General features: G+C 36.6%; 3 protein-coding genes across 6 annotated transcripts; 1 reads left to right on the top strand and 2 right to left on the bottom strand.

Annotated features, from left to right (window-relative positions):
* Positions 1-6,925: 6,925 nt before the first annotated feature.
* On the bottom strand, positions 6,926-11,858 carry rps15a (ribosomal protein S15a). Its single transcript, XM_079626142.1, has 5 exons — positions 11,759-11,858; positions 11,011-11,148; positions 10,836-10,915; positions 9,652-9,737; positions 6,926-7,057 (listed from the first exon to the last, which is right to left on the bottom strand). The coding sequence occupies exons 2-5, from the start codon at positions 11,141-11,143 to the stop codon at positions 6,964-6,966; spliced, it is 393 nt and encodes a 130-aa protein (XP_079482268.1). The 5' UTR covers positions 11,144-11,148; positions 11,759-11,858; the 3' UTR covers positions 6,926-6,963.
* A 2,419-nt stretch (positions 11,859-14,277) lies between these two features.
* On the top strand, positions 14,278-19,455 carry cUnh17orf75 (chromosome Un C17orf75 homolog). Of its 2 annotated transcripts, XM_079620116.1 has the most exons (10): positions 14,278-14,625; positions 15,078-15,152; positions 15,484-15,609; positions 15,913-16,043; positions 16,537-16,592; positions 16,722-16,841; positions 16,956-17,020; positions 17,108-17,247; positions 17,345-17,448; positions 18,341-19,455. In XM_079620116.1, the coding sequence occupies exons 1-10, from the start codon at positions 14,477-14,479 to the stop codon at positions 18,557-18,559; spliced, it is 1,185 nt and encodes a 394-aa protein (XP_079476242.1). In that variant the 5' UTR covers positions 14,278-14,476; the 3' UTR covers positions 18,560-19,455. The 2 variants fall into 2 exon arrangements, with proteins under 2 accessions (XP_079476242.1, XP_079476243.1); XM_079620117.1 differs by lacking the exon at positions 15,078-15,152 and having other exon boundaries at positions 18,341-19,454.
* A 763-nt stretch (positions 19,456-20,218) lies between these two features.
* LOC307002483 (uncharacterized protein) lies at positions 20,219-25,425 on the bottom strand. Of its 3 annotated transcripts, XM_079620135.1 has the most exons (11): positions 25,286-25,425; positions 24,948-25,025; positions 24,702-24,734; positions 24,533-24,619; positions 24,197-24,294; positions 23,973-24,103; positions 23,295-23,399; positions 23,011-23,073; positions 22,856-22,921; positions 22,254-22,399; positions 20,219-21,451 (listed from the first exon to the last, which is right to left on the bottom strand). In XM_079620135.1, the coding sequence occupies exons 1-10, from the start codon at positions 25,403-25,405 to the stop codon at positions 22,290-22,292; spliced, it is 891 nt and encodes a 296-aa protein (XP_079476261.1). In that variant the 5' UTR covers positions 25,406-25,425; the 3' UTR covers positions 20,219-21,451; positions 22,254-22,289. The 3 variants fall into 3 exon arrangements, with proteins under 3 accessions (XP_079476261.1, XP_079476260.1, XP_079476262.1); XM_079620134.1 differs by having other exon boundaries at positions 20,219-22,399; XM_079620136.1 differs by lacking the exon at positions 24,702-24,734 and having other exon boundaries at positions 20,219-22,399.
* Positions 25,426-25,737: the final 312 nt, after the last annotated feature.

Raw genomic sequence — 25,737 nt, 5'->3', positions numbered from 1 at the left:
AGCACATCAATATTTGACATGTTTTTTAAAAGGAGAGGAAATGGATGTAGTGAATTAAATTTTTGGGGTGGCACCCAGGGTGGCCAATCAGATATCAGGGGTGCCCATGTGCCAGCCCGGACACCCCTCTGGCTCTACCACTTTTGGAGCAGTATAATTGTTCAGTATAGAAAGTTACACACACAGCTATTAGATCCATTCCACCCTCAGCCATACATTATGCCAAAGCAGTGCAGGATGCAGTTTCCTTTCGACACAGCATTTAATAAGTATTTAAACAGATACCTAGGTTTGCCTGATTGACATTGTAATCAATATTTATTTATTCATCGGAATCTAAGAGCAGCAGATTGTTTGATAACGAAAGCATTTGATCAACACTTTCAAGACTCACTTTGGCCCATTCCGACATTACAAAGCTAATTCTGTTATCAGCCAGACCAATCTTAATTGGGGTTTTATGCCTTTCAAACATGGCTAGAGAGCACTGATACATGAGCTGGCCTTGTGTCAAACTGCTGTTAATATTAGGAAAGCCGCTACTGCCCCCAAGCTCTCAGCTGAAGAACTCCATCCTTTGGATAAACTTCATGAAATGCCTCAGCATAGATCAAACCAAGGGATCTGCGTTTGGCTAGTTAGTATGTTCCAGCTATTTCTTGCTGGTAGATGTCGTAGCAAAACACTATTTTTCCATTGATGGGTGCTGAAAAGAAATAGGTGCTTTTTTTGTTGTTGCCAGAAACTAATATCGCAAATATTTAAATGAACTATATTAGCTTGCTAATAGTAGCCTACTATTTACCAAAGCCAAAAATTTGTTGTGCAGGGTTTCTAAAGGAATAGTTCACTTAAAAATAACATTCCGTCATCATTTACTCACTTTCATGTCCTTACAAATCTGTATGACGTAGCCTAGTATCTTCTTGAGAAAAAAAAACAAAAGGTATTATTCTAAAATATATATATATATATATATTTTTTTTATATAGAATGAAAGTCAATAGGTCCAATCTTGTTTGTCTAATGTTCTTCAAAATGTTTTCTTTTGTGTCCTGCAACATAAATAAAGTCATACAGGTTTGGAACCACATGAGAGTGAGTAAATGATGACAGAGTTTTGATTTTATAGGTAACTATCCCTTTAAAAGTACAATTCAACCATTTCTTTGTTTTCTTCCAGGGAGGATGTTTAAATTTAGGGAGAGAATGATAAGAGTGTCTAAGACATGAAGGGAGAGTTTTGTAATGCAGGGACCTGCTCATAAAACAGCATCCTCTTGTTCTCAGTCCCTTGAAGCCTAGTTTTCACAACTATGGACCACAAATGCCTTCTACAAGACAAAAATCCATTTGAAACAAACTGTCAAAGTCTTTGAGTGTTCAATGGCGAGAGGTTGTTTACTCGCATGCCTCTCTCAGAAAAACAACTCCTTACCAGCATTTTTTGAAGTCCACAGAGCACACTCTGTTCAGATCCCGCAGTCTGCCCACGTCCTGAACATCACCTTGGGTCCAGACAGGCCCTCTGCCTCTGTAAACAGCTCTCCTCACAGCTCAGCACAGCTAGCGCTCATTCATTCTTACCTCCAGCATCATACAAAATGTCACCTCATCTGGATTCATTCATAAATGATGATGATTAGCTCCTGGTTTGGTTTCAACCTCTCTGAGCGGAACAGGAGGGTCGGCTGCCCTTCCACTGCCATTGTGTTAATTGACTCATCAGCTCCGTGCTTGGCCCGGCCAAACCGGCCATTTCAGCTAATGCAGACAATATGGTTCTCTGACAGGCAGGAGGGCCGGCCTTCTGTCCTCTGCTTGGTCTCTACAGGACGCCTGCTCTCTCATCACGCTCTGAGAGGTACTGCTATGCTAAATGGGATGAAGAGAAAACAGTGATTGACTGATTTATGACTGACCTTTACAGGATTAGTTCACCCGAGAATGAAAATTCATGATTTATAATATGCTTTTTTTCTTCTTCTGTGGAACGCTATATAGAGAAATATGTAATTATGTTCTAGCACATTTTTTTTCCATATTTAGCTTCAAAATGGACATAAAACCAGAGTAAAATTATATTAAAAGTAGTCTTATGAAATCATACAGTAGCTTTATGTGATGAACAGACCAAAATGTAAGTCTTTATTCGCTGATAATGTATGAATACTTAAGATTACACCATTGCAACCAGATCTGTACTTGCAAGCAGAACATGAGAACCAGTTTTGTGCACACATCATTTAGACTGGTTTGTAAAACAATTCATTGATGATTGAATAAGACTTGGCTACTTATTTGGTCAACGTGTCAAGGAGATCTAGCGCTATAAAGCTATTGTATGACTTCAGAAGACTTGGACTATAGTGTACAGGTCGTATGAACCACATTCTCATACTCTCATTGTGCCTTTCTTTGATTTTGGAGCTTGACAGCTCCAGTCTCCATTCACTTTCATATATTGGAAAATAATGCACCTTTTGGTTCCAGAATGAAAGTCATAAGGGTTTGGAACTACATATGGTTGAATAAATAATGACATAACTTTAATGTTTGTGCATTCAATTTATAAAGTCTGCATGGAATGAAAATCTATTGTCTAAATGCATGCTATTTATCTTATTGTGAATGATTTATCCATGCATGTTTAAATTTTGGAGGATGTAAATTTTAATCAAAATGCCTTTCCATGGAATGACAGACTTCTCCAAACAGTTTGTTTCATATAAACCCCACCACTTCTATACAATTGACTGAGAGATCACAATTTCTCCCTCCAATCAACAACCCATAGAACCAAGTCACACCCTGACCCTACATTCTTTTCTTTTTTCGACTATCCACTAGAATCGGATCTATATCACAATATGTGAAAAAAAAAAACTTTGTCAACTCTGTCTTTAGTTTGTGACATTGCGAAAATGATGAATTGTGAAAAGAAAAGCTGCATTCACCAGATTGAGTCTGTGGCCTTCCTAAACCTCTTCCATTTTAGGACTCTCTGAATAGTGGCACATGGAGGTTCTACAATGGAGGAGTCAGGCAAGGCAACACGGTTAAAGCCAGTTTCTTGTTTCCTTGAAAGAGTGTTTTGATAACATTTCTTGGTAAGTTGCTGAAAAGCACCTATTAGGAAGTCTGAGATGGAGTGAGCGCTATAGCGGAGCCATCTATTTACAGTGCCTGTTTGTGCTCAAGCCCCAGGCTGCCCACCACTTTCTGTTTCTTCCTCTCTGTTGCATCCTTTTAATTACCAGTTGTGTTGTCAATGTCAAAAGGCTCTGTCTGTCTGCTACAATCTTCTCCTTTGTCTGGGTTTTCCTTGAAAGTACACTGCATTGAGTGCAATGAACTCCTATAATTTCCGTTCATGAAAGCAACAAATGTGCTTTCCGCAGTAAGACATACCGACACACCTAAACAATATAAAATGCATTAGATTACACGTTACGAACAGACAGTCGATTGAATGGAATCTCCTACTCTGCAAATTACGTTTTTACCATCTATTCAACAGCCATCCACCCTATAGTTACTGTGTGACGTTTGGCCAGTGATTATAGACTGAAAACTTCAGAAGGCGCATAATGAGGCACTACTAATAGAATTATAATGATTATAAAAATGTTGTCTTAAAAGATTATTGTTCCATACCATATATTACAATAACCTTTTATGCATTTGTTATATTTTGTCAAAAAAATTGTATGTATATATTTTTATTATTATTTAGAATAGGGAATAGAAGAGGGAAATGAAAAGAAAAATGTATTGATCATAATGATTTAATTTATATATGCAATCTGACTTTTATTGAATTAAAACAAAAAAGGTAATGAAAAACAATTATGATTAATAAATAAATAACTGAATAACTTTATAGTCCATACATTGGCACTGTTGGTGTGAATCGAACATTCATAGGTGATTTGTTAAACAGTTTCTCATGTGAAAGAGCCTAAAGAAAGATGCATGTTTAAGCAAACTGACTGACGTTTTTTTTGTTTATTTACAAAACTAATAAGAATTTCTAGACAGGCAACTAACTTCCTTAAAACATATAAAGGCTTCATCCTCTATGTTAATAGAATGAGCAAACTTTTAAATTCATGTAAACATTTGCTCATGCAACAGAATCTGGTTTAGAAGTGAACTACCTAAGCTTTTTTTAAAAACATTACATCTAATGTATGCACAGAGGATATGAATCAGGGAAATGTCACTTTAATCAGAGCATAATGTTTGATTAATGATGTAATTATGGGTGTTAAATAGTGTTTTGGGCAGACTTTCACTTTTGCATCAGCAGGACATTGTGAAACACCATTAAGGCATCACAGAGGAGCCCAGTCAAAAGAACAACCACATAGGCTGCTGCTCATTACACCAGTGGCGTCTGTGAGATTCAACGCACTACCCCATCAGCCCACAGAGAAGGTCCCGTCACACAGAAACGCACGACCAAATGGGCCTGAACAGCCAACATCTACAGTCATCAAAGAAGCCCTTAGCCAGCAGGGGCAATGGCCTGGACCTGATTACTGTCTTCACATCTGATATTACAGCTTCCATACTTGAAGGAAAAGTTATTATAGATGCCCAGGAGGAAGAAATGGTGGCTGCATTTAATACAAACTGGCTGTTTTGTTGCATTATAAGTCAGCAGCTTTGAAACGGTACATTTTCAGCCATGCAGAGTTGAAACTTCTTCAAATCATTTGGTTTCAAAACTTTTCCCTTAAAATGTTCGGTTTGCAAGCAGAAATGTAGACGTAGATGCTGAGCTGTTTTACCAGTAAATCATAAATACCTCAATTTGATTTACAAGTTAAGCACACTCCAAATCTAAATTCAGTCTCGGATTCATATACTGGGATTGTCAGAAAATAAGCACCTGCGTCCAACATAGCTTCCTTGGGAGAAGAACAGTTTTCAGAGCACAGGAAGGTTGAGATTGAAAGGTACAGAAAAACACCGTAACAGACATGTCTCCTCTTTTGACTCATCTCCAGTAAGCTGGTTGTCATGGCAGGAAGGACTCCAGTTGCTAGACAGAACATCAGGCAATGCTCACAGACGCTTAGTGATGGGTACTCAATCATGTCTAGAATAGTATTTCTCTACAGTATAGTATGCTCAAATTGTATTTTCTTAAATAGCTATTTTTTCCAGAAAACAAATCTGATTACCTAATGTTAACTGATTATCAGTGCTTAAAATTATTTATTTGACACTATTTTTTGACAGCATGCTAGTAGTCTGACCAAGGCTTTGACAAACTACATTCATGTAAAGTTCCAATCTGGGTTCATGGAAATAAGAATGATTGGCAAATGCTTCTTACTGCAAGACTCCAAATAAATGTAGTGTCAGTCTGTCATAAAATGAACACTACCTACCTTTTTCTGCATCTCCTTTTGATTCTAAAATGAACTCAAATGGCACTGAGAATTGGGTAAGAGACTAACATAAATGACTTAATATTGGAAATTGAGAGATGAAACCATGCTGATGACCTGGGTCTGTGGTGGAGTATATGGATATTTAGGATATGGACAAACAAATCTTTGGGGTGCGGACTGATGGGGCAGTAAACCAGAGGTTACCCCGTGAGTCAGTCCTAGAGCTCCTCCGGTCCGATTTTAGGGGAAACCGGGTCTATTGGAGACATCCAATAGATTTATTAGGTGCGACGCAAGAACACCACAGACATTAAAAAAATATATGATACACTGGTGTTTTACCACATGAGTTTATCTAGGATCATATTTTTACTCTTAATTCTTTATATCTGTATCATTTTTACATCTCTTTTAATTCCTTTGATAACCATTTTTATTTACCTTGCTTTTTTTAAATTAATTTCTGTGTAAAGCACTTCGAATTACCAGTGTATGAAATGTGCTATATAAATAAACTTGCCTTGCCATGCATCAAGCAACAAAGCAGCAGAGTGCCTCCTGCTGGTAGATCTGAGCAAATGTTCAAGACCATGCTCACTGCAAAACCAATGGGTCTGAGAAAGATGCTGAATATCATTCAAGCAATAAGCAGTGGTGAGCTTTTATGAAGTTAAATGATTAAGTTGTTCATTCATTTCTTTTCTTAAATAAAACCATGAAAATATATTTCAAGCTTCTAATGTAAAGTCAGAAAGTCAAGAGTGACATAAGCTTGATGAATGATCAAGGAATGTTTTTTTTATCCACCAACACAATTACTATGAAAAACTGGACTTCACTAAGCTTTGAAAAACTATTGTTTAATACCTTCAAATCATAACATTAGAAACCCCACACCTATTTGCTATTTAGAGACCTTTAAACTCCAAACAGCCCGACTCTGAAGCAAGTGCCAATTGTTTCACATGCTCAAAGTACACGAGGACTTGTTCCCATCTCGTACAGGCTCAGTTGAACATCTCTCTCCAAACCACAGTCTGGTCAAGATGAGACTTGAATACTCCAAGGAATGTGTATTTCAATGTGAACCCCATTAACACACACTCATTTCATTCCTCTTCCAGTTGCTAGTCATGAAATATTGCCACTTAAGTTGAACTGAGAGACAGTGATAAGTCACTGCATCTTTTCTGTTAAAAGGTCAGTTTCACACAAATGTGCTGGTCCCAGAAAAACAGACATTAAACACTCAAACTTATTCCAGCAGGGAAGTTTTAAAGCTTTTGAACTGCAAACGGAGTAAATGAAAAAGCCTTTTTCTAATAGATCTGCATTTGTGGAATGACAGCATCGATTTTGACAATTAAATATTGTACTACTTCCAGACAAGTCAAACACAACACAATTGGCAGAACAACTGTTTTCACTTGCAGTGTGCATCACATCTTGTGATTCTTTTGCTCCTGTGTTAATGAGAACATAGTGCGTTATGCATTAAGAAAGCAAAGCACACATACAACTTATCTTCCTTTGTTTATTTGTTGGTGACTTTACATGTTTAGAAAAAGAACCCAAGGATTTTTCCTCCTGTGTGTTTCCGTCTGGCCTCCTCGTGGTCCATGATGCCAGCTGAGGTTGTCAAAACAATGAATCTGCAAAGAATAAAAAACAAAAAACATTACCAGGCTATCCAAGATGGTGCTGCCCTTTGAATACATTTCACCCTAGGCAGATGTTTAGATGATTCTGCACTGCACACTGACATTTGCAAGATCTTATTGTAAATGCAAAGCAATGAAAAGGGATCATTTGGGACAAATGTAGGCAAATTTGGGCAAAACCAGCCTTTAGTTGGTCAAAAAGACAATTCAGTTACAAATAATGAACAAAAGTTCAATCAAACATGACTATGAATGGTTGACAAACGCAGATTTTTTTTTTTAATGGATGGCTGACTTGAGTGCAAAGTGGCCAAAAGCCAACATAATGCTGATAATTAAAAACAAAACTGAAAAATCAAGTGCATAAATAAAAAAAAAACGTTTTTTTATTTAGAGCTTCAAAATATATAACTCAAAAGATAGTTGAGGCGTAGTTTTTTTGCTGTTTGCCTCGTCAGGTGCTGACAGATACACGTGCTGACATTCTTGCGCTGCTTAATGTACAAGAGGCGTTTTCCTCAGTGCAGAACTTAAATTTCATCTGCATATTCTCTATCTGTAAATGTTAGAAAGTTTTGCAAATATTTCCATGTTGCTGTCAGGAGTGGACAAGCCTTATGCTAGTCTCTGCTAAGTGCTAAGAGTGCCACCGCTAGCATGCACACTGAACAGAAGGAGCGCAATAGAATAGGAGTGCAAATAAGCATATTCTTATGACACCATATATTAGGGGTGCAGAATTGTCCACATCCGGGTCGCAATGCAGTAATAGATACACTACTGACGTTTCTCTTAGATCGTCACATACGCACTTCTCGTGCTAGCATAAAATGGTAGAGGGGGCAGAAAAAAAAAATCCACCCACTATTTTAACAGTGTGTGAGCTCAAGTGTGTGCATTGTAACTTAAGTACACTTGACAGTTTCATGCACTTTTAGTAATTACTAGTGTTTGTTCTAAATGGTCCTGTTGTCTGCTGTGTTTAGGCTTAAATTGTGGTTGATACATTCAGGAAGTGCACTTTCTTGGAGCATATAACTTAAAAAGGGAGTTCATATAGCTGACAGCATGGATTCATTGACGAAAATGTAGCCATGTGCAGTAATATTGAAAAGTGAGGATGCAACGCATTGTGATATCGAATCGAACACAATCGTAAATGAACTGAATCCTGACTGACATTCTGACAAAAAAATACAGAGAACATTTTTTCCATATCAATCCCCATTTAAAAGGAGGGGAGAACGATTGCTGCTGTGAAAGGTATTCTTACGATTTTTTTAATAACCGCTACATGGCCTTATCTTCTCGTTGAAGTCGTGCATATTTACATATATGAATGACCATTTTAAATATTGATGTTTTTATATAGCAGAAATAGCATGTATTTGACAAATTTCTGAATTGTCAGCAAACCGACATAGATGGCAGGTAAATGTTTGAATGCTTGTAAATGAATGTGACATTACATTTTATTCCAAATTAAATGTCTTGGGTTCATTCTTGCCTATTTCTTGGGGAAACATTAACGCCAAAATGAATCGGATGTCCTTCATGATTACTTTCCTACAACAACGCATTGAACTTGTAATCGACTTCACATTCTATCTGAAATTTCCTAATCATTATTTCTGAAGGCAGCATAAGTCTGCTCTGATGTACACGAAAGTCACAGAGCCTGATACTAGGTTACTATTCTGTATTACATTTCTAGCTCAACTTCGTGAAAACTATATATAACTACCAATTATCTTTTTTTAAAAATCCAATCAAATAGTCATGAAAGAAAAGTTAAAATGCTGTAACTAAGAATTATAACAATATTAATGTGACGGCACAAAAAAAAGGAATAGTTATCTACCATTTTGATATTTGGTAAATCTATGCCTCATCCACATTCAAGCATTGTTGAATTTGCAGCTAATGTTGAAAATCTAAAATCTCAAAATTCAGTACAAACAAAATAATCAGTAGCTATGTTTCCTAAGTTACGAATTTAACTTGAGCGCAAAAATGTAATATCACATAAAACATTTGGAAATAAAGCACCAAAGTTTCCCATACAGTGAGCCGAAGAGTACAAAATCGTCACTTTGATAAACTGCCGCTAAATATCACTAAGAAAAATGGAAGGTGCTGCAATAGTAGCCACTTTATAAAATATTTTCATTTAGCCTATAATTTTCTTTATTACCTGTGCCTCAGAGCGCACGGACGAAACAAATGCAGTCATGTTATCTTGAGGCAGGTTATTACACCGACGACTTTGCTCAGACATTTCAGAACTAAAACAGCATTTAAGATGCTGTGCAATAAGATCGGTCCACTGGTTGATCCAGTTATGCCGCCCCATCGCAGTCACATGACATTTTTGATGCGTATTGAGGAATTTATTTTGTAAATGTTTCCATCGTAGTTTATGCATATGATTTCTTATCGAATAATTGATCTTACTCAATTTAGCGCATATGTTTTTTTATGCGCATAACATTAAGTGGATGGAAACTGCTTGTGAAAGACAGCATAAAGCTAATAAAACAGTAAAATGCTAAAAAATAAATAAAAAAAACTAAGTATTTACTCACCCGAACTGTCTGGACGGGAGAAGGTTGTTCTGCCACTTCTCCAGATCCTTCAACTGCACATCGAACCGTGGGCTGATAACGCCACACTGCATTACAGATAAAAAGTTCAGCTAAAGTGCTATAACTCCATTTACATAAAACACAAGTAGCAAAAGGTACAGTGCATCAGTAATAAATATGAACCCTTTTATATGATACAGAACCAATTCAATAAGGCTTGTCATTATGATGTTCTAAAAAATATATTGAACATTTTAAAACCAGCTGTGGGTTTTACCTAACAATGTAGGATAGCCGGGTCTATATTCACAATATCTACCATATTGCTTAAATATAGTAACCTTGACAACGAAAAAAAAAACGCATTTACCTAGTTGCTGTCCGTTTCCCTGGGCAGAACCCACAGAGACAACTAACCTTGGCACAGGGTGCAATAGTGCCTACATGTCAAGGACTATAACGTCTTACAGAAAAAGGCACTAAAATTCACTTACAGTTTATGAAAATTTACTTTAATATTTTCATTTAATTTAATAGAACCAATAAGTAGGGTTGGGTACCGAACTCTGTACTTTTAAGGGCACCGACCGAATTACGTTGGTACTACCGAGTACCGTCTAACATTAAATCAATCAGTGGCAAATTTCGGTACCCGAGAACGCATCTGGGTGAGAGAATAAGACTATTTAAATACGAATCCTGCATGTTCTGCGTGTCTGTGCGATTGAATGGCGCAGACGTGCAGTTTAATTTAACACACTGAAGCACACTCGGCTGTTTTCAGCCTCTGCGGTCTCTCAATATGAGGACATGAATGCATGAGCATCTCCTGGAAGACAGTGACCAAGGCAACTCTGGCATAATATCAATAAAACTTCAATACCTAAAAAAAAACAGAAATTTAAAGAAGTAAATATGCCTTAAGTACTGAAAAAAGGTACCACTGGGTATCATCAACGAATTTCATGTACTGGTTAAAATGTGAACGGTACCCAACCCTTACCAATAAAGCACTCCATGTTGTGTTATACTGTGAATATAGTAGATTGTGATCTCTCCACACAAGAAAGCCCTCTAGTTGTCACTAACCATGCACAGTACAAGTCTCTCATACTTAATGGTGTAATTCTAGACATTTATTGTGACTATCTAACGTTAGTTAAGGTTTATTAAACCACACTTACCTTGTTCAGCCTCCCTGTGAGATTGACAACAATTTTCCCGGCTCGGTGATCATCAATGATCTCAAATTCTCCAATATAACCTGCAAAGACACAACCAGATTGAGCAGCTTGTTCCACAATATATAACATCATAATCTGCTTTACAAGACACTGAAATGCTCATGAATTAACTCACCATGCTTCATCATCACAGTAAGAAAGCGCACTATAACTTTAGAGCAGGGCCTGATGAGAACCTGGCGTTTCCCACGTTTCTCAGCATTGTTGATGCTTTTCAACGCATCAGCGAGAACGTTCATGCGCACCATGATGCCTGTGGAGACAAAAAAAGGTAATTTACCCAATATTCAGTTAATATATCCATTATACAGCCTCATCCTCATAGCCACTGTCACAAACCAAACCTCTACTTTAAAAACCAGGTACACATTGACAAAGCAGGTTAAAGACAAAACGAACAATTTCGGTTCGTTATACAAGTTAGTTATGTGAAAACTGTAACGTTATAACATTTTCTCCGACAATATGCGCAATGCTTAACGCTTTAGCAGTGGGTAAATTAGTTAGCAAATTAAGCTACCTTGGTTTGCCACCACAATAAACTTTCTACTTAAATATAGCATATATTTGTGATTAACTTAGAAACAAGGCAACGGACTGCTTGAGGACTTTGGTTTGACTCGGGTTATTGGTGTCTGTCCCCAAGAAACATGGGCAGAGGCACTACTGAATGGTGGAGGATGGCGAATCATGAATATCAGGGAAATATATGCGTTTATATAGCCACGATTGACCAAATGACTCAAAAATCTGGCGTTTAGGCTGCTCATAAACACATATTTCAGTTTAGCTGTTGTTGATACACAACGATGTCCGTGATTTTAAACAGATTATTCAAGCATTGTAGGAATCCTGAACCTTACCAGTTCTGCAATATGGCGGAAAGAGGAAGGAAGAGAGGCGCGCGGTGCAATTTGGGAAAATTTGTACTCTCGCGAGAGCACAGGAGGGCTGTCTGCATGTTTAATCATCTAAACGGTACTGCCACCTAACTGTCTGGAGCGCCTCTTTGACAAACGCGTTTAACTGAAAATTATATTTTCATAAATATATCCTGTTTGCTTTTTCTCTTTATAGTCAATACTTATTGCAATCCTATATGCACTAGTATTCAGCTTCTTTTTTTTTAGAAAATTGTCTGTAATATTAATGTTCTGCCATCTTAACTGTTGGTATACAGTCGTGATCAAAAGTTGACACCTTGCAGAATCTGCAAAATGTTAATTATTGTAAATAATTTTCCCTGAGTCCTAAATAAGATTTTTGCATAAGAGACGTTTACATAATAGTCCACAAGACAAAAAATGACCCCGTTTTTACATGACCTTAATTATTAATACTGTGTCGTTTCCTGATCCATGGCTGTTTTTTTTTTTTTGTTTTTTTTTTTTGTGTGATGGTTGTTCTTGGGTCTCTTGTTTGTCCTGAAAAGTTAAACTGCCCAATGTTCAGAAAAACTCTCCAGGTCCCAAAAATTCTTTGATTTTCCAGCATGTTTTGCATATTTTAACCCTTTCCATCAGTGACTGATGATATTGAGATCCATCTTTTCACACTGAGGGACTCAAACACAACTATTAAAAAAAGGTTCAAACATTCACTGATGCTCCATGAAACTGGGTGAAAACTTTTTGAATTTGAAGATCAAGGTAAATTGTACCTATTTTGTCTTCTGGGACACATGTAGGCTAAGTGTCTTCTGTAGCTTCCGAAGGTCAGTCCTCAATGAAAAAAATATGACCTTTAAACAAATTAGGAAACATTTGGACATTTTCATCCTGTTCAAAAGTTTTTACCACCCGACTCTGTTTCCTTATGGAGCATCAGTGAATGTTTGAACCTTTTGTAAAATATCAATTGAGAAACTGAATTTGAAAAATTGATCTCAGCAGCATTTTTAATTTTTATTTATTTATTGCCCTGACATTTTCTATGGTCCTATTTTCTGCCATCTAGAGGTTGGAAAAACAAAACAAACAATAAAAACAGACCAAACACATTTCATGCACATTGTTTATTCTGTTGATCATTTCAGATTAATAATCTTAACAGACTGTGTTTTTATTTTTGTATAACAGTACAAAAGGAGCAGCTACGCTTAAAGGTAGCCTATAACAAAACAAAAAAAACAGAGTCACTTAAATGTTAAATGTCAGAGGAAGAATTGTTTGGGCCATATAATCTTTGATTGATGGCTTTAAGTGCCACACAGTAGACCACAAATCTGTCTGGTCAGAGTCTATGGTGCATTTCCATTTTGCTGGTTCTTCAGTAAGAGATCCATGTAAGCGCCATCTATCAGATCCTCCTGCTTCACTCCCAGCTCCAGCATCAGCTGGTTTGCGATGGTCACTCCTTCTTCTCTGCTCTGGTGTTCTTTCATCACCACCTCAAGCTCCATGAAGTCCCCCAGGCCCTGCACAGAATCAACATGCACCCTGGTCTGCCCCACCATGTACAGCCTCCTCTCCTTCTTCACCTGCCCCACTTGCCCCAGTGCATCCGTCAGAACCTTGACAAGCCCCTGTGGGTCGCTGGTAGGGGTTATGGAGTAGTTTGACAGCTTGGGTCCTTCTGTATCAGGCCTCTCATAGAAGATCAACTGTCCTGTCCCATCCTGGAAGTCCCTGAGTTTCAGCCGTCCTGCGGGTACTTTGAAAAACGTGTCCTGCTGACGGATCACAGTCCCATCGGTACCGCTCAGCTCCCTTGCACGCTGCGTGAGATCACGCAGGTCACGCAAAACTGCCTTTATTTCTACATTTGACGGCATGTTCACAAAAAAATGCTTACAATAGCGTGCTGCAGTAGATCCAGGAGCTATTGTTGCTTTGGCGCGCTTACACACAAAACTTTAAAGCGCATGTGTGGTAGTTGGTGACGCTATTGATTCCTCCAAGTGATTCGAATCTTTTGAATCAGTTCATGAAGAAGAACAAATCCGAAACGTTATAACTCGATTCATTTAAAAAGTCAACCTAAAAACGTCTTGTTGTACTTTATTACAATTATTAATAATAATTTAAAATAATATTTAAATATCACGCTTTCCTCATAGATGGCTACAAGCACACTCCCTCGATCAAGCTAGGCAACTATATTTAAAAAACCCAATAATAATAGCCTAAATAAATGTTTAATTATGTGGTCATCAGTACAATTCTTCCCTTCCCTTTCTTATCTTGATATTGAATACGATTGACATAACGAAAATATAAATCCGAAATGAACACGTATTTGTTCAGTGAAACGTACGTTAACTATGTCCATACAATTATATATTTTGTTCTATAATCAGTCTTTGAAGGTAGGATGAAAATATGAGCTCAGAAGGTGACGAGAACGATTCGTTCACTTACAAGATTCATCCAAAAAACGCAACTACGGCGCATGCGTACACAAATATAGCTTTTCACTGCTGTGACTGGTAAAATGTCGCATAGAACTCAAATGGATTTCTAAACAAAATATTTTCACGGCTTCAATGCATTGACATCTTTAGGACAACTGAATTTGTTTAGCTATCGGAATAGCACGTAATCCGTAGTGTCGCTCGCTAGTCTTCTTTGCTTTGCAGAGACATGTTTACATCCCAGACCTCTTCCTTCCAGGAGTCCATAGACGTGGATGAAAGGGATGTAGACTTCGACAACGAAGAGATCGCCGGATTCAGCCAGAAGATACAACAGATTAACAGCTACTATGCCATATACTACTACCAAAACACAAGGTACAGTGGTTTTCACTTACTAGCCATGAGTGACTTTGTGTTAAGGAGGTGTTCCAACTGCAGAATGCTTTACAAAATGCTAGTTGGTTTAGAAATATTTTGCCCATTTATGCCTCATATTAAAGACTAAATTGAATATTTGAGATTTATGCATGTGTAGGCCTAGCCAATTTAGCTTCTTTTCTACGCGTATGAGTTAAAATTCACTTCTTGTGCTTAGGAATTAAGAGTTGCTCGACATGAAGAGAATGTCTTACATTGGCAGCATAGTTCATAACAGTGAGTTAGTCTTATGAAATCATATGACTGTATCATGGAGGAGTTATGCACAGTATATGGACCCTAATATAAGACACTGTAAAACACCACACATGCACATGTAGGTCAGTTATAACCTGGGAGATCTTAACATAATGCTTATAAAGTATTAAATGCATTATCAAACTACCCAGATCTGAGGCTTCTGGCGAGAGTGTGGCCTGGAGCCAGAGGAGATCAGACTCAACCACAAGTCAGGATGACTTTAGGTAAAGAGGGGTCCATCCATCATCTCTGTCATCGCAGTCCAGTGGCTTTCAATGTTGTGATGGAAGAAAAATCATGGCTTCAGTCAAAAAAATCCACACAGGATTCTGCGTCTGGCTTTTCATCATGTTGACTTGCTCATCTCATTCATTACCATTGAACTAATCTGTCTAACGGCAAACTGTTTAGTATGTATCTCTGCTAGGTGCCTTTGGTGATTCTGTGAACATCTATGCTTCATTAACTGCTTGTCTGTCCGCTTGTTCACTTTGCCCTTCCTTGTTGTTGATATTAGGCCTATAGGTTTTTAACACGTATTTTTCACTCTTAAAGTCTCACCCTGCTGGACGCCAGCTTGCCATCCGAGGCAGAACCAGAACTACGAAGCTACATCTCCCGCAGGCTGAGCAAGGGCGCTTTGCTGGGGGGTATGGGTAACATTGCCACTGTGGAACTAAGGTACACCATATCAGTGTTGTTGTTAACTGACACTATAAAAAAGTTTTAGTTAATTGTGAAGCTGAAATAAAATACATGTAAAACTTTAACTTTTAAAACATAGAAATGTTAAATGAATTTTAACTGAAAATTATAAATATTGCTTTGGCAACTAACTGAAATAAGTTGAAGATGAAGTACTACTAGTTTTTAATTATCCTTCAGTGCACAAATAAATATCCAGAACCATACCTCATTGTCATTCAGTATAATATCACCATGTATTTTCTTTCTTAACTGATTCAATGATCGTTGGTGTTGAAGCATCCCTGAGCAAGCGGTGGGCTGTTACTGCTGTCTGCTGGAGCAAGAGAAATCTCCGGAACAGCCTGAGGCCGATGGCAATGGCTGGGTGGTGTGTCTTCTCGGAGGATCGGAGAAGGGCCTGAATCTATATCCTCAAATCACAAATGACTGACCATAAAGTAGCCATGAAACAGAAGTTTTAATAGTCTTTTCTTTTCCATTGTTCCGTATATCCGAGTGAAACAGCTTTTTCGAACAAGTAGAAAAATGTGGAATTGATTGTGTGGTTGTAGTTTGCTATTGTTATGATGTCATGTGAGTGACAGATTGTCCTGTCCTCGTGCCAGTAAACACAGAGAAGAGGTGTCACTGCAATCTGAGGGAGGGGAAGTTGTTTTGATTAATGATTATGAGGGCACATAAATAAAATAAAACATATGCATGCACAGATAAATCATTTATAATAATAATCTGCGATATTCCATAAAAATAATTGTGCATTTTAATTTCATGGTGACTTTAAACTGAAAAAAAAAACTGCATTTGTGCATTAAGGAATGAAGTGATATCAAGTTTTACCATTGCATTGAAATACTGTTCTCTCTTAATAGGATAATTAATTTTACTTAACCATACAAACATTCAGAATTGAGCTGGACAAGTACGTTCAGGGTCTGCAGGGCTGTTTGACTCAAGAGGTGAGGACAATGTTTTAGTTTTTTTTCAGAATGTTGAAATCGGTCTGTTTTGTTGAAGTTATAAATCTGCTGGCACGCTGCCTTTAATATTAATTTGCTGTAAACATTGTTGGTAACCTCTTGTTACAGATGCATAACTTGGAGACAGATGTCAGGCCCTACCTGAACCAGTGGTATGAAGAGTCAGTAATGCACATTCACAGAGTGGTTCAGCTGTTGCAGACAAACGTCGGGTTCCTTCTGCATGCTGTAAGAAACCACTGCTGTCTAGACTCAAGATTATATACACTTTACATCTGAAAACAATAATATACTGTATTCAATTAAGTGGTAAATGAGCGTAACATCACGTCTCTGCTGCAGGCTTTGAGTCACAAGCTTGTAGAGGTCACAGGGACGGATGAGAAGACAAAAGCGGATGTAGCAAGGTGAGCAGAACAAAGTTCTTTGTACGCAAGTACTCTTGCAGTTTAAGTACTGATAGTTACTGCAGCTTGATCAATTGTGTTGATTAGATTCATCAAAGCGGCAAGCCTGCAGGGTCTAGTCCAGGAAGACACCACTACAGCCTCCCTCTGTAAGGCCATGTCAGAGGACTCTCACACCAACCTGATCATCAACTGCTCAACCAGCCCTCCCACACCAACCAATGAAGGTCAGCAGGAGCATCATCATCATAAGCCACTAAATCTACAGGCTTTCTTCTTTCATGTTATTTTGAGAATGTTGTGTTGTTATTTTAACCTCTGCAGTCAGTAACCGGTTCTGTGACGACTGGATCCAGGCCTTCCTCAATGCTGCTGAGCGCTTTAACCCTTTCCTCCTTCGTCAGATCATGGAGAACTTTAAACTTAAGGTTAATGTTGTGTTCACTCATTTTTGTTGCTTGCTCAATTTACTTTATTAAAATTGAATAATACATATGTATTAATACATTCATATGACAGAAGTTTACTTAAATATTTGTGTTAGGAGCACCTCAATAATTTTCATTGGCTTTAATAAAGAATTGCTGAAAAGGTTACATCTTAGCATGCTAACATGCTATTGGTAGATAGCATGTTGAAGATATTTTGAAGAATGTTGATAACCAAACAGCTTCAGTTCCCATTAAAACGTTGTATTTTTTTGTCTATAAAATGGAAGTCAGTGGGATCCAAAACTGTCTGGTTACCAACTATTCTTCAAAATATCTTTTGTGTTCCACGGATGAAAGGAAATCATACAGGTTGAGTAAATGATGATAGAATTTTTGGGTGGACTATCCCTTTAAATGCAGGAGATTTATTTGAGTTATTATAATTTTATTTAGGTCAAAGAATATTTTTTAAATGTTATATTGGTAACCGTAACACTCTTCTGTCTGGTTTTCAGATCTCGCATATAACACTTGTAATTACTTATTTGTTTCTGGTAACCCTCTGCAATCTGCAGTTTGATTAATTTATTAATATCTTGTAAACATTTGCTCACAGTAAAATGTATACGCGTTATAGTATGTTAAATGTAATTTAATACATTAGAAAATGAAATACTACATTTTAAAAGCATTAAAAAGTTCAAGTATTTCAAGTATTAACTAATAATAATTATTAATCAGCTAAATTATTAAATGAACAAATAAACTGTTGAATATCTGTATATTATAATCTGTATATTACCCAACCTGATTTAAGAGTGATCATATTCAGAAATGGCAATTACATCATTGTGGCTGTCTTCAACATGCTCATTCTTTCTCCATGCAGGCCATCCAGGACATGAACAACCTGAAGCGCTTCATCCGTCAGGCTGAAATGAGCCACTACGCTCTGTTCCGCTGCTGTCTGTTCCTGCAAAGCTGTGGAAACGGGGATGTGCTGCTGCAGAACGCACGCGCCGAGCACAGCAGCTTTCCCGAGGCCTGTGGAATCATAAACGTGCTGGAGGAGTTCCTCGGTGAGCAGGCGCAGGGCACGCTGTACTGACACCTCCCCGTCTGCAGGGGGGTTCATACACTTACCTATCTGAGAGCACCTTGAAAGGAGTTGCCCCTGATTTGCTATTCAGCCCCCATGATCATAGCAGTGTGGTCTGCATTTTGGGCACTTAAAAACACTAAATATAGTCCATCTTTTTGTGTGTTTTGAGGTTCAACAGCAAAGATTGAAAAAGATTTAGCTATGACGTGCTGCTGTATGTTGTTGTAACTATTCATGTTAATCTGAATAGACCCTATGAAATGGGCCAATGAAAAATCCATGTGATTAAACTTTATTTAAATTCTTCTTAATAATGTGTATATGTTAACACAATAGTGTTTAAATGTGATTCTAGGGTGTAGTCATTGTTTAGATTTTAAAACAATCTGCAATCTGTTCTGCAGACCGCACTATACATTGTAGGAAGCTAATCACGTACCGGTAATCATGAAGCTCTGCACAAGCCAATAGCCTATTATCACTCCACTGCATTCCAGTAGAAAAATGACTGTGACCTGCGCAATGCATTGCCTGTTTTATCATTTTATTTTTAGATAAGTGCATAATTTGATGGTTTGATATTCCTTTTTGTTCTTGTTTGCTATTTCAAAATCTCTGATAATCATAAATTCAGAAATCGGATGTAAATGTAATGGTCAGAAATAACAGGTTTAAAAACATATACTTTAAACATGATATATATATATATATATATATATATATATATATATATATATATATATTAATAGGCGACAGCTGTAAGTGGCAGTAATGCGTATAATTATCATGTGTGGTTCCCCCTCTTGTTCAGATTTGACATGACTGTACTGTGAAAAATTTGTTCCTGGAACATTTCATTTGTGTGAATTTGTAAATTAAAGAAATATATAACACTGGATTGAGTTACTGTTAACACTTTTTCCGCCATTGACGGATTTTTCCGTCTTTCTGTGTTTTCACTGTTATATGGTAGGGGGCGCTATGACATTTTCTGAAAGAGTACTACATTTCCTGATAAAAACACAGGAAAAAAAGAAGCAGGAATTAACAAACGGACTGTAAAGCTTTAGGGGTGTTGATGGGGCCCATGACCCGGAAACCGGACATCTCAATTCTCTAATTGCACTGTGAGGAATGAGGAGCGAGGAAGCTTCCTGAGGAGTCATGAAGGAGGACACACTGTTAATTAATGCAGACAAAACTGTAGTTTTTATACTTTTTTTAATCTAACTGCTTAAACTTCAAGCACCTCATACAGGATGGAATAGGCAGAGAAATACATCACAAGCTGTTTTACCTGTAGCATTAGTTGGTAGGAACCAATTGTAGATTGTTGAATGTTATGTTATATCATTGTTAATTTAAAAGGACTTCAGCGGGACAGATTAAGTAGGAGTCTTGGCTGGAGGAAACAATCATTTATTACCACACGTTACTTTCATGTATCAGGATTATAACACATAATTGGATACTGGAACTACTGTACTTCAACATGGTAAATATGATCTGTAAGTTTTGTAATGGAATATCAGGCATATTTCTACAACAGTTTCTAAAGTTTAATTGTATTCAATTTATATATTCTATATATATATATATAATATATATATATATATATATATATATATATATATATATATATATATATATATATATATATATATATATATATATATATATAGAATTTCATTGAAAGTCACCACCCAAAAAAATAAATATACAGTAGTTACGTCCTACACACTGGTTTATCACTAAATAACAACAAGACACCTTGTAAGTATATAAACTTTTAAACATGGTTAAATAAAATCACATTAAAAAAAATATTTACTATACACAGCATCACTGTAATATTTGATTTCCACCCCAAATAAAATTAAAGAATATTGTTGAATGATAAAAAAAAATCTTTCATCAACTTAAAAAGGTTTATGAGACACAAATGTCAAGAACAAAATTAATATAAAAAATCCAAAACAAATCTAGACGTACACAGTCCTGTGTCCTATTACAGCTCCTGCCATACTGTAGACGTACAAATTAAAAAAAATTTTTTATAACAAATTATAATGAGCTTAAGCAACACAATTGCTACACATTTTGTCTTAACCCAATTTGATTGTGTTCAATCTGCTTAAATATATGTCAAATTTTAATTTACTTAATCAGTTTGTGTTGGATTACATGAATGATTTGTGTTGCATTAACTGAAACTGGGCGGTGCTTGTTAGTTCCCAGCATGCTTTGCATATGGCTGAATTAAGAGAGAATAAATGTTGAAATTAAGTGTTATTTTATGTGTTTTTGAGAAAAGGGGAAGACTGGATAGTGTGTAATTGTGTTTAATGTTCAATTATATTGGAATTATTAGAACCATTTATATTATTGTGATGAAGAGTGGATCATTTGGTTAGGCTGTGGACTTACTATATCATTTGAATTGTTCTGGCTGAAGGAGCATGTAAATCTTAAATTTTAAGATGCTAATAAATACATTTTGAAATTGCGCCACCTATTGGTCAAAAATGATAATCCATTAAATCATATATATGATTATTCAACTATTGTGCCTTAAATCATCTTAAAATGTCTTTAATTGCTCCCTACAGCAGTTGGACTGACACTCCCAGCCATGTTGGCATGTCCTATTGTCATCTTGGGCTTGGCCCCGATAATTTCTGCTTGCAGCTATATTTTGTTTTTGACTTGTCTAGTTGTAAAAGTTCATCTCTTTTACTCAAAAGAACTTGATTTTGGAGGAGGCCAATTACAGCTTTTGCGAAGTATGATTTTGTAACATTTAGAAGAACGGGTCCTGTTACCTCTTCTTCTGGTTTAATCCCAATTGCCTTCGACCATGCGCTTCATTCCAGTCCGACCATGGTATAGAACTGTAGTCTAAAAAGAGCAAATTATAGGACATTTATAAAAAGGGCATATCAATACCAAATAAGTTAAGAAAAATAATGATGTCCTATTTATTAAAAAATTCACATTTTGAAAGGTATATCTATAAATAATTTAATAATCTAAAAAAAAAAAAAAACTGCCTCTAAGCTGTCAGGGTTTTGTTTAGTTCCGTTTAGTGTCATTTTGTTTCGGTTACATATTCTCTGTTCCCCTTTTTCCTGAACCTGTTCTTTTTTACCTTGATCACTCCCGTGTATTTAAATCCTGAGTTCTTTGTTTATTGTCTGGTATCTTTTTTATCTTTAGTTTACATGGAAGTTTTCTATTATTATTATTCCTGTGATTCCTAATTGGATTAGTGAATAAAAGAATTTGAGTTAGGCCGAGATTTACCCCAAAGCCTTCAACACCTTGTGGCTATACACACCTCACCGCCTATATGGGCTCTCAACTTAACATTACACAAATCAGGACAAGATTGCCTTCCTATTTACGAGGATTAAACCATGAAGTACCACTACTGAAAATAGACTTTGTCTCGTGAAATTTGTGAAACAAGAGATTTAAACTTTCTATTGAAAGGTTAATTTGTTTGATTAGAAATTTATTTTGAACTACAACAGGACAAAGGAAAGGAAAGGAAAAAAGATGTGTTGTTGGCACTTCCCTGTTTAGCATAGAAGCCCAGGGACAGTTTGAAACTCCACAATGAACACATTTTAATCATTGTTCTACATTAACGATGACAGTCTGGATGGAAAATTAACAATATAAGGTTTAACACATTTACCGGTATTCTCATCCCAGTCTTGCTAGTGACTCGGGCTCACAGAGGAGCAGTTTTTACCCAGGCAGCAGATTCACTGTCCAAACAGGCTATCATGTCATTTAGAAGATCATCACCCTCAGGACTCTCACTACTGCTGCGGTGAGATTCTGCAAAAAGCAAATCACACATCCACTGGTTTGGTAAGTACATTTCATTTTCAAATACATAATATTGCAAATATGTTGAGCTGACCTAGTTATAACTCCTGAGTCAGACACATGATAAAACAAGAAATTAAGACACTGAAAATCCTATATTCTCTACACTTTTAAAAAATAAAGGTTACTTATTGGCATCAATGGTTCCATGAAGCACCTTTAACATCCATGGTAATACCACAAATGGTTCTTTATAGTAGAAAAATGTCTTTTAGATTATTAAAAAATGGTTATTTTAAAACCTGAAAGGTTCTTTGGGGAACCAAAAACAATTCTACCAAGGCATCGCTGTGAAACCCATCTATTGGAAACTTTTCTTTTTTTTTTTTAAAGGGACAGACAACACAACAGTCAACACAAATATTGTGAAAATGCCCATCAACCTGTAATTTTCTAAGATCTTACCAATTGTATGTTCAGTCAGTTTCCTAATCAATGCGTTTGGGACATCATAGATGTTTTCAGTCACCTCTGTAAAATGGAGAACAATCACAGCACACTGTGCGGAATATATGAATGTTTACAGTGTAAATGTATCATTTGAGTGGGTGGAGACTTGCCATGCTCTCCCTCATTGGTTGACCAATTGGAAGGGGGAGTGTCATAGATGACTTCTTCAGCAACTGCAATCAATCATTAGAAATCAGCATCAATCAATTATCAAGAGTAATAGGTTCAAACAATATACAATACTTTTTACCCATGAATAAGTTTACAGCTGGCAAGGCAAACCTAAATGCAGACATGTGAACATTCTAAGTTAAAATATTATATTATCAGATGTCATTATATTAATATATTATGTTTAACAAAGCATTTATGAAAAAAAGTTCATTATACACACATTTTCGAGATGGCAGAACGTCATATTCATAGTCAGTCAGTATAAACTCCTCAGTACTTTGCTCCATTTCATTGTCTGTGTGCAGAGTTTGAGTCTCATCAGCATCTGAGGACACAAATTCTTGTAAGAGTCTTTCTTCAGAGATATTCATAAATGTATTTCAGTTATTTATTTATTTATTGCCTGTGATGTTTCCCAGACACAAGGTTGACAAGAATATTAATCTGCTAAATAAAATATCTTAAAGTGATGGTTCACCCAAAAATGAAAGGTCTATCATACTTTACTACACTTTTGTTAATCTTCAAAACACAAATGAAGATATTTTAATGAAACCTTAGTCTCTCCATTGAAAGTCCATTACACCAAAACTTCGACACAATATTGTTTTTCACAATATAATAAAGGCATTTTATTATTACACTTAGTCACCATGAAACCAAAATTTACAATTCTTCATAAGTTTCCCCTCCCTCTTGGATCAACATTCGCTCGATGTGATGGTGAAGCTGTTTAACTTTAATCAGTCATAATACAGAAGAAAAAAACATCACAAATTCTGTTTCATTGTCAACTTTAAGAGTGACAGTTTTGAATTACAGAAGGTATTGCAGAAAAGCATTACAAGTCAGTAGGAAGTGGAGCTGGAGAAAGTCGCACCACAAATGCGGGACATACCAGTGAAGGACTGGAATGATTCTTGACCAATGGAGAGACATCTGCTGTCCATTGAAGTGCTGCCGGTCTCAGTATTTGATTCTTCACACCGGCTAGACCGCGCTTCAGGGTTGTTATCTGGCACCAGCTCCCTAATCTCAATAACACACACAACACATTCAGAGCGTTATAAATCTCATACAAATACAAACACTGACATGAAGCGTCTTAAAGTGCAGCGGTACCCATTGGAGACAGATCCAGTTCTGTCGGGTCCATTGAGCAGCATGGCTTTCCAGAGCTGGTCCATCCACTCCTGCCTGACATCAGCTGTATCTGCAGCCTATTAGCACACATTTCACAAATGGATTGCAAATGTTTATGGACAAAAGAGGCATAAAGAGGGTATTCATAACGCCTTCACTCACAGTGCAATGCATGTTCCTTTTTTTTAAATGAAACTATCATGACAGTCCTGTCTTAGTCTAAAAAAAATATGACATTATTCACAAGTGGTTGATGGCAGACCACATCCTCAAACACAGATTATAGACACTCTCCTGATTAATGTGGAAACTCACCAGCATTTTCTTCTTCCCATTTTTCATTGTGATCTCAAATAGATAGCGATTGTTCTCTGATCGGTTTACCTCCCGCACAGACTGAACCTGTTAAGCCATGTTGTTAACATGAGCACTTATTTGGCCTATGATACAATGATACTCAGATAATATTACAAATCAACTTTACCTCATATATGTAATATTGTCCCCTGAGGTCTAACTGTTGGGGTTGAAGAAAAACAATAGATAAATAACCTTAAAAATAAGAATATTCGACAAAACAGCAGTAAATTGCATTTTTAATTTTAAGCAGAGGTCTTCAGTTGGTCCATTTTTTTTTATCTCACACACTACACAAAAAAAACGAAGTCTGACCTCTGAAGTCCATTTAAAATGCACTATAAAATATTAAATCAAACACTTTAATACTTACAGCACTCCCATGTTTTTTAGTGTAGAAAAAAAGTGTTGTGTTGTAAAGTCTGAACCAGTATGTCACCCACCGAAGCCTCTGAGGAAAATATATTGAATTACTGAGCAAAGAGATTCCCTCAGAGCATATATTATGTAATGAGTATTAATTAGATCATAAATTAGATAATGTATAAAGCACAAAAACTGCTGCTGCTAGAACTACTTTTAACATAAAGTAGTAAGTATAGAAAAGAAAATAGTAAAGAAAATAAGTATTCCGCAACTAACTTTTAGACTGTCTAAAAGTCAAATGATTCCTCCAAAAGAATAATAGTAATATGTACATTATATTCATACCATTTTGTCTTTCCGTTTCTTCAGAAAGCCCTGGCAGAGTGGAGGTGGCACTCCTCTTCCAGTCGACATGCTCATGCTTAGTTTTGTAAGCTGAAAGTGTTCACACTTCACCATAAACATAAATCAACATCATGACTTCCCCTTGAAACTGTCACATTTTCACTTCAGATTTTTGTAGAATAAAGAGATGCTGTCCTCAGTCAAATGCCAAAATATGGGGGAGGTTCTAGTTCATTTGCTTTGCAGTTCTCAATTTTATAAAATTTGTACGCACCCAGTAAGTGTCATTATAATGTGATAATGAAAAAAAAAACTATACATAAAATCGAAAGTATTTCTATAATGCTTTCAATATTCACTGTAATGTTATTGGAGTAGTTTTTGTTTCTGAGTAATGTACTTAACTGCCATGAAACTGCCATGTCTTAAAATAAGTCAATTAATATGCAAGT

This window comes from Phoxinus phoxinus (assembly GCF_949152265.1).
Source record: "Phoxinus phoxinus genome assembly, chromosome: 1".
Classification (NCBI taxonomy): Eukaryota; Metazoa; Chordata; class Actinopteri; order Cypriniformes; family Leuciscidae; genus Phoxinus; species Phoxinus phoxinus.
This window is presented reverse-complemented; position numbering and strand designations above follow the sequence as displayed.

Coding starts and splice junctions, on each gene's coding strand:
- rps15a (XM_079626142.1), bottom strand. CDS start 11,143: ATGGTGCGCATGAACGTTCTCGCTGATGCGTTGAAAAGCATCAACAAT. Junction 9,738..10,835: donor TCACAGGGAGGCTGAACAAG/GTAAGTGTGGTT, acceptor TCTGTAATGCAG/TGTGGCGTTATCAGCCCACG. Junction 7,058..9,651: donor CTCCCGTCCAGACAGTTCGG/GTGAGTAAATAC, acceptor TATTCTTTGCAG/ATTCATTGTTTTGACAACCT.
- cUnh17orf75 (XM_079620116.1), top strand. CDS start 14,477: ATGTTTACATCCCAGACCTCTTCCTTCCAGGAGTCCATAGACGTGGAT. Junction 14,626..15,077: donor TACTACTACCAAAACACAAG/GTACAGTGGTTT, acceptor CAAACTACCCAG/ATCTGAGGCTTCTGGCGAGA. Junction 16,842..16,955: donor TCGGGTTCCTTCTGCATGCT/GTAAGAAACCAC, acceptor TCTCTGCTGCAG/GCTTTGAGTCACAAGCTTGT.
- LOC307002483 (XM_079620134.1), bottom strand. CDS start 25,405: ATGTTTATGGTGAAGTGTGAACACTTTCAGCTTACAAAACTAAGCATG. Junction 24,735..24,947: donor CTAAAAAACATGGGAGTGCT/GTAAGTATTAAA, acceptor CAACCCCAACAG/TTAGACCTCAGGGGACAATA. Junction 22,922..23,010: donor AACCAATGAGGGAGAGCATG/GCAAGTCTCCAC, acceptor TCCATTTTACAG/AGGTGACTGAAAACATCTAT.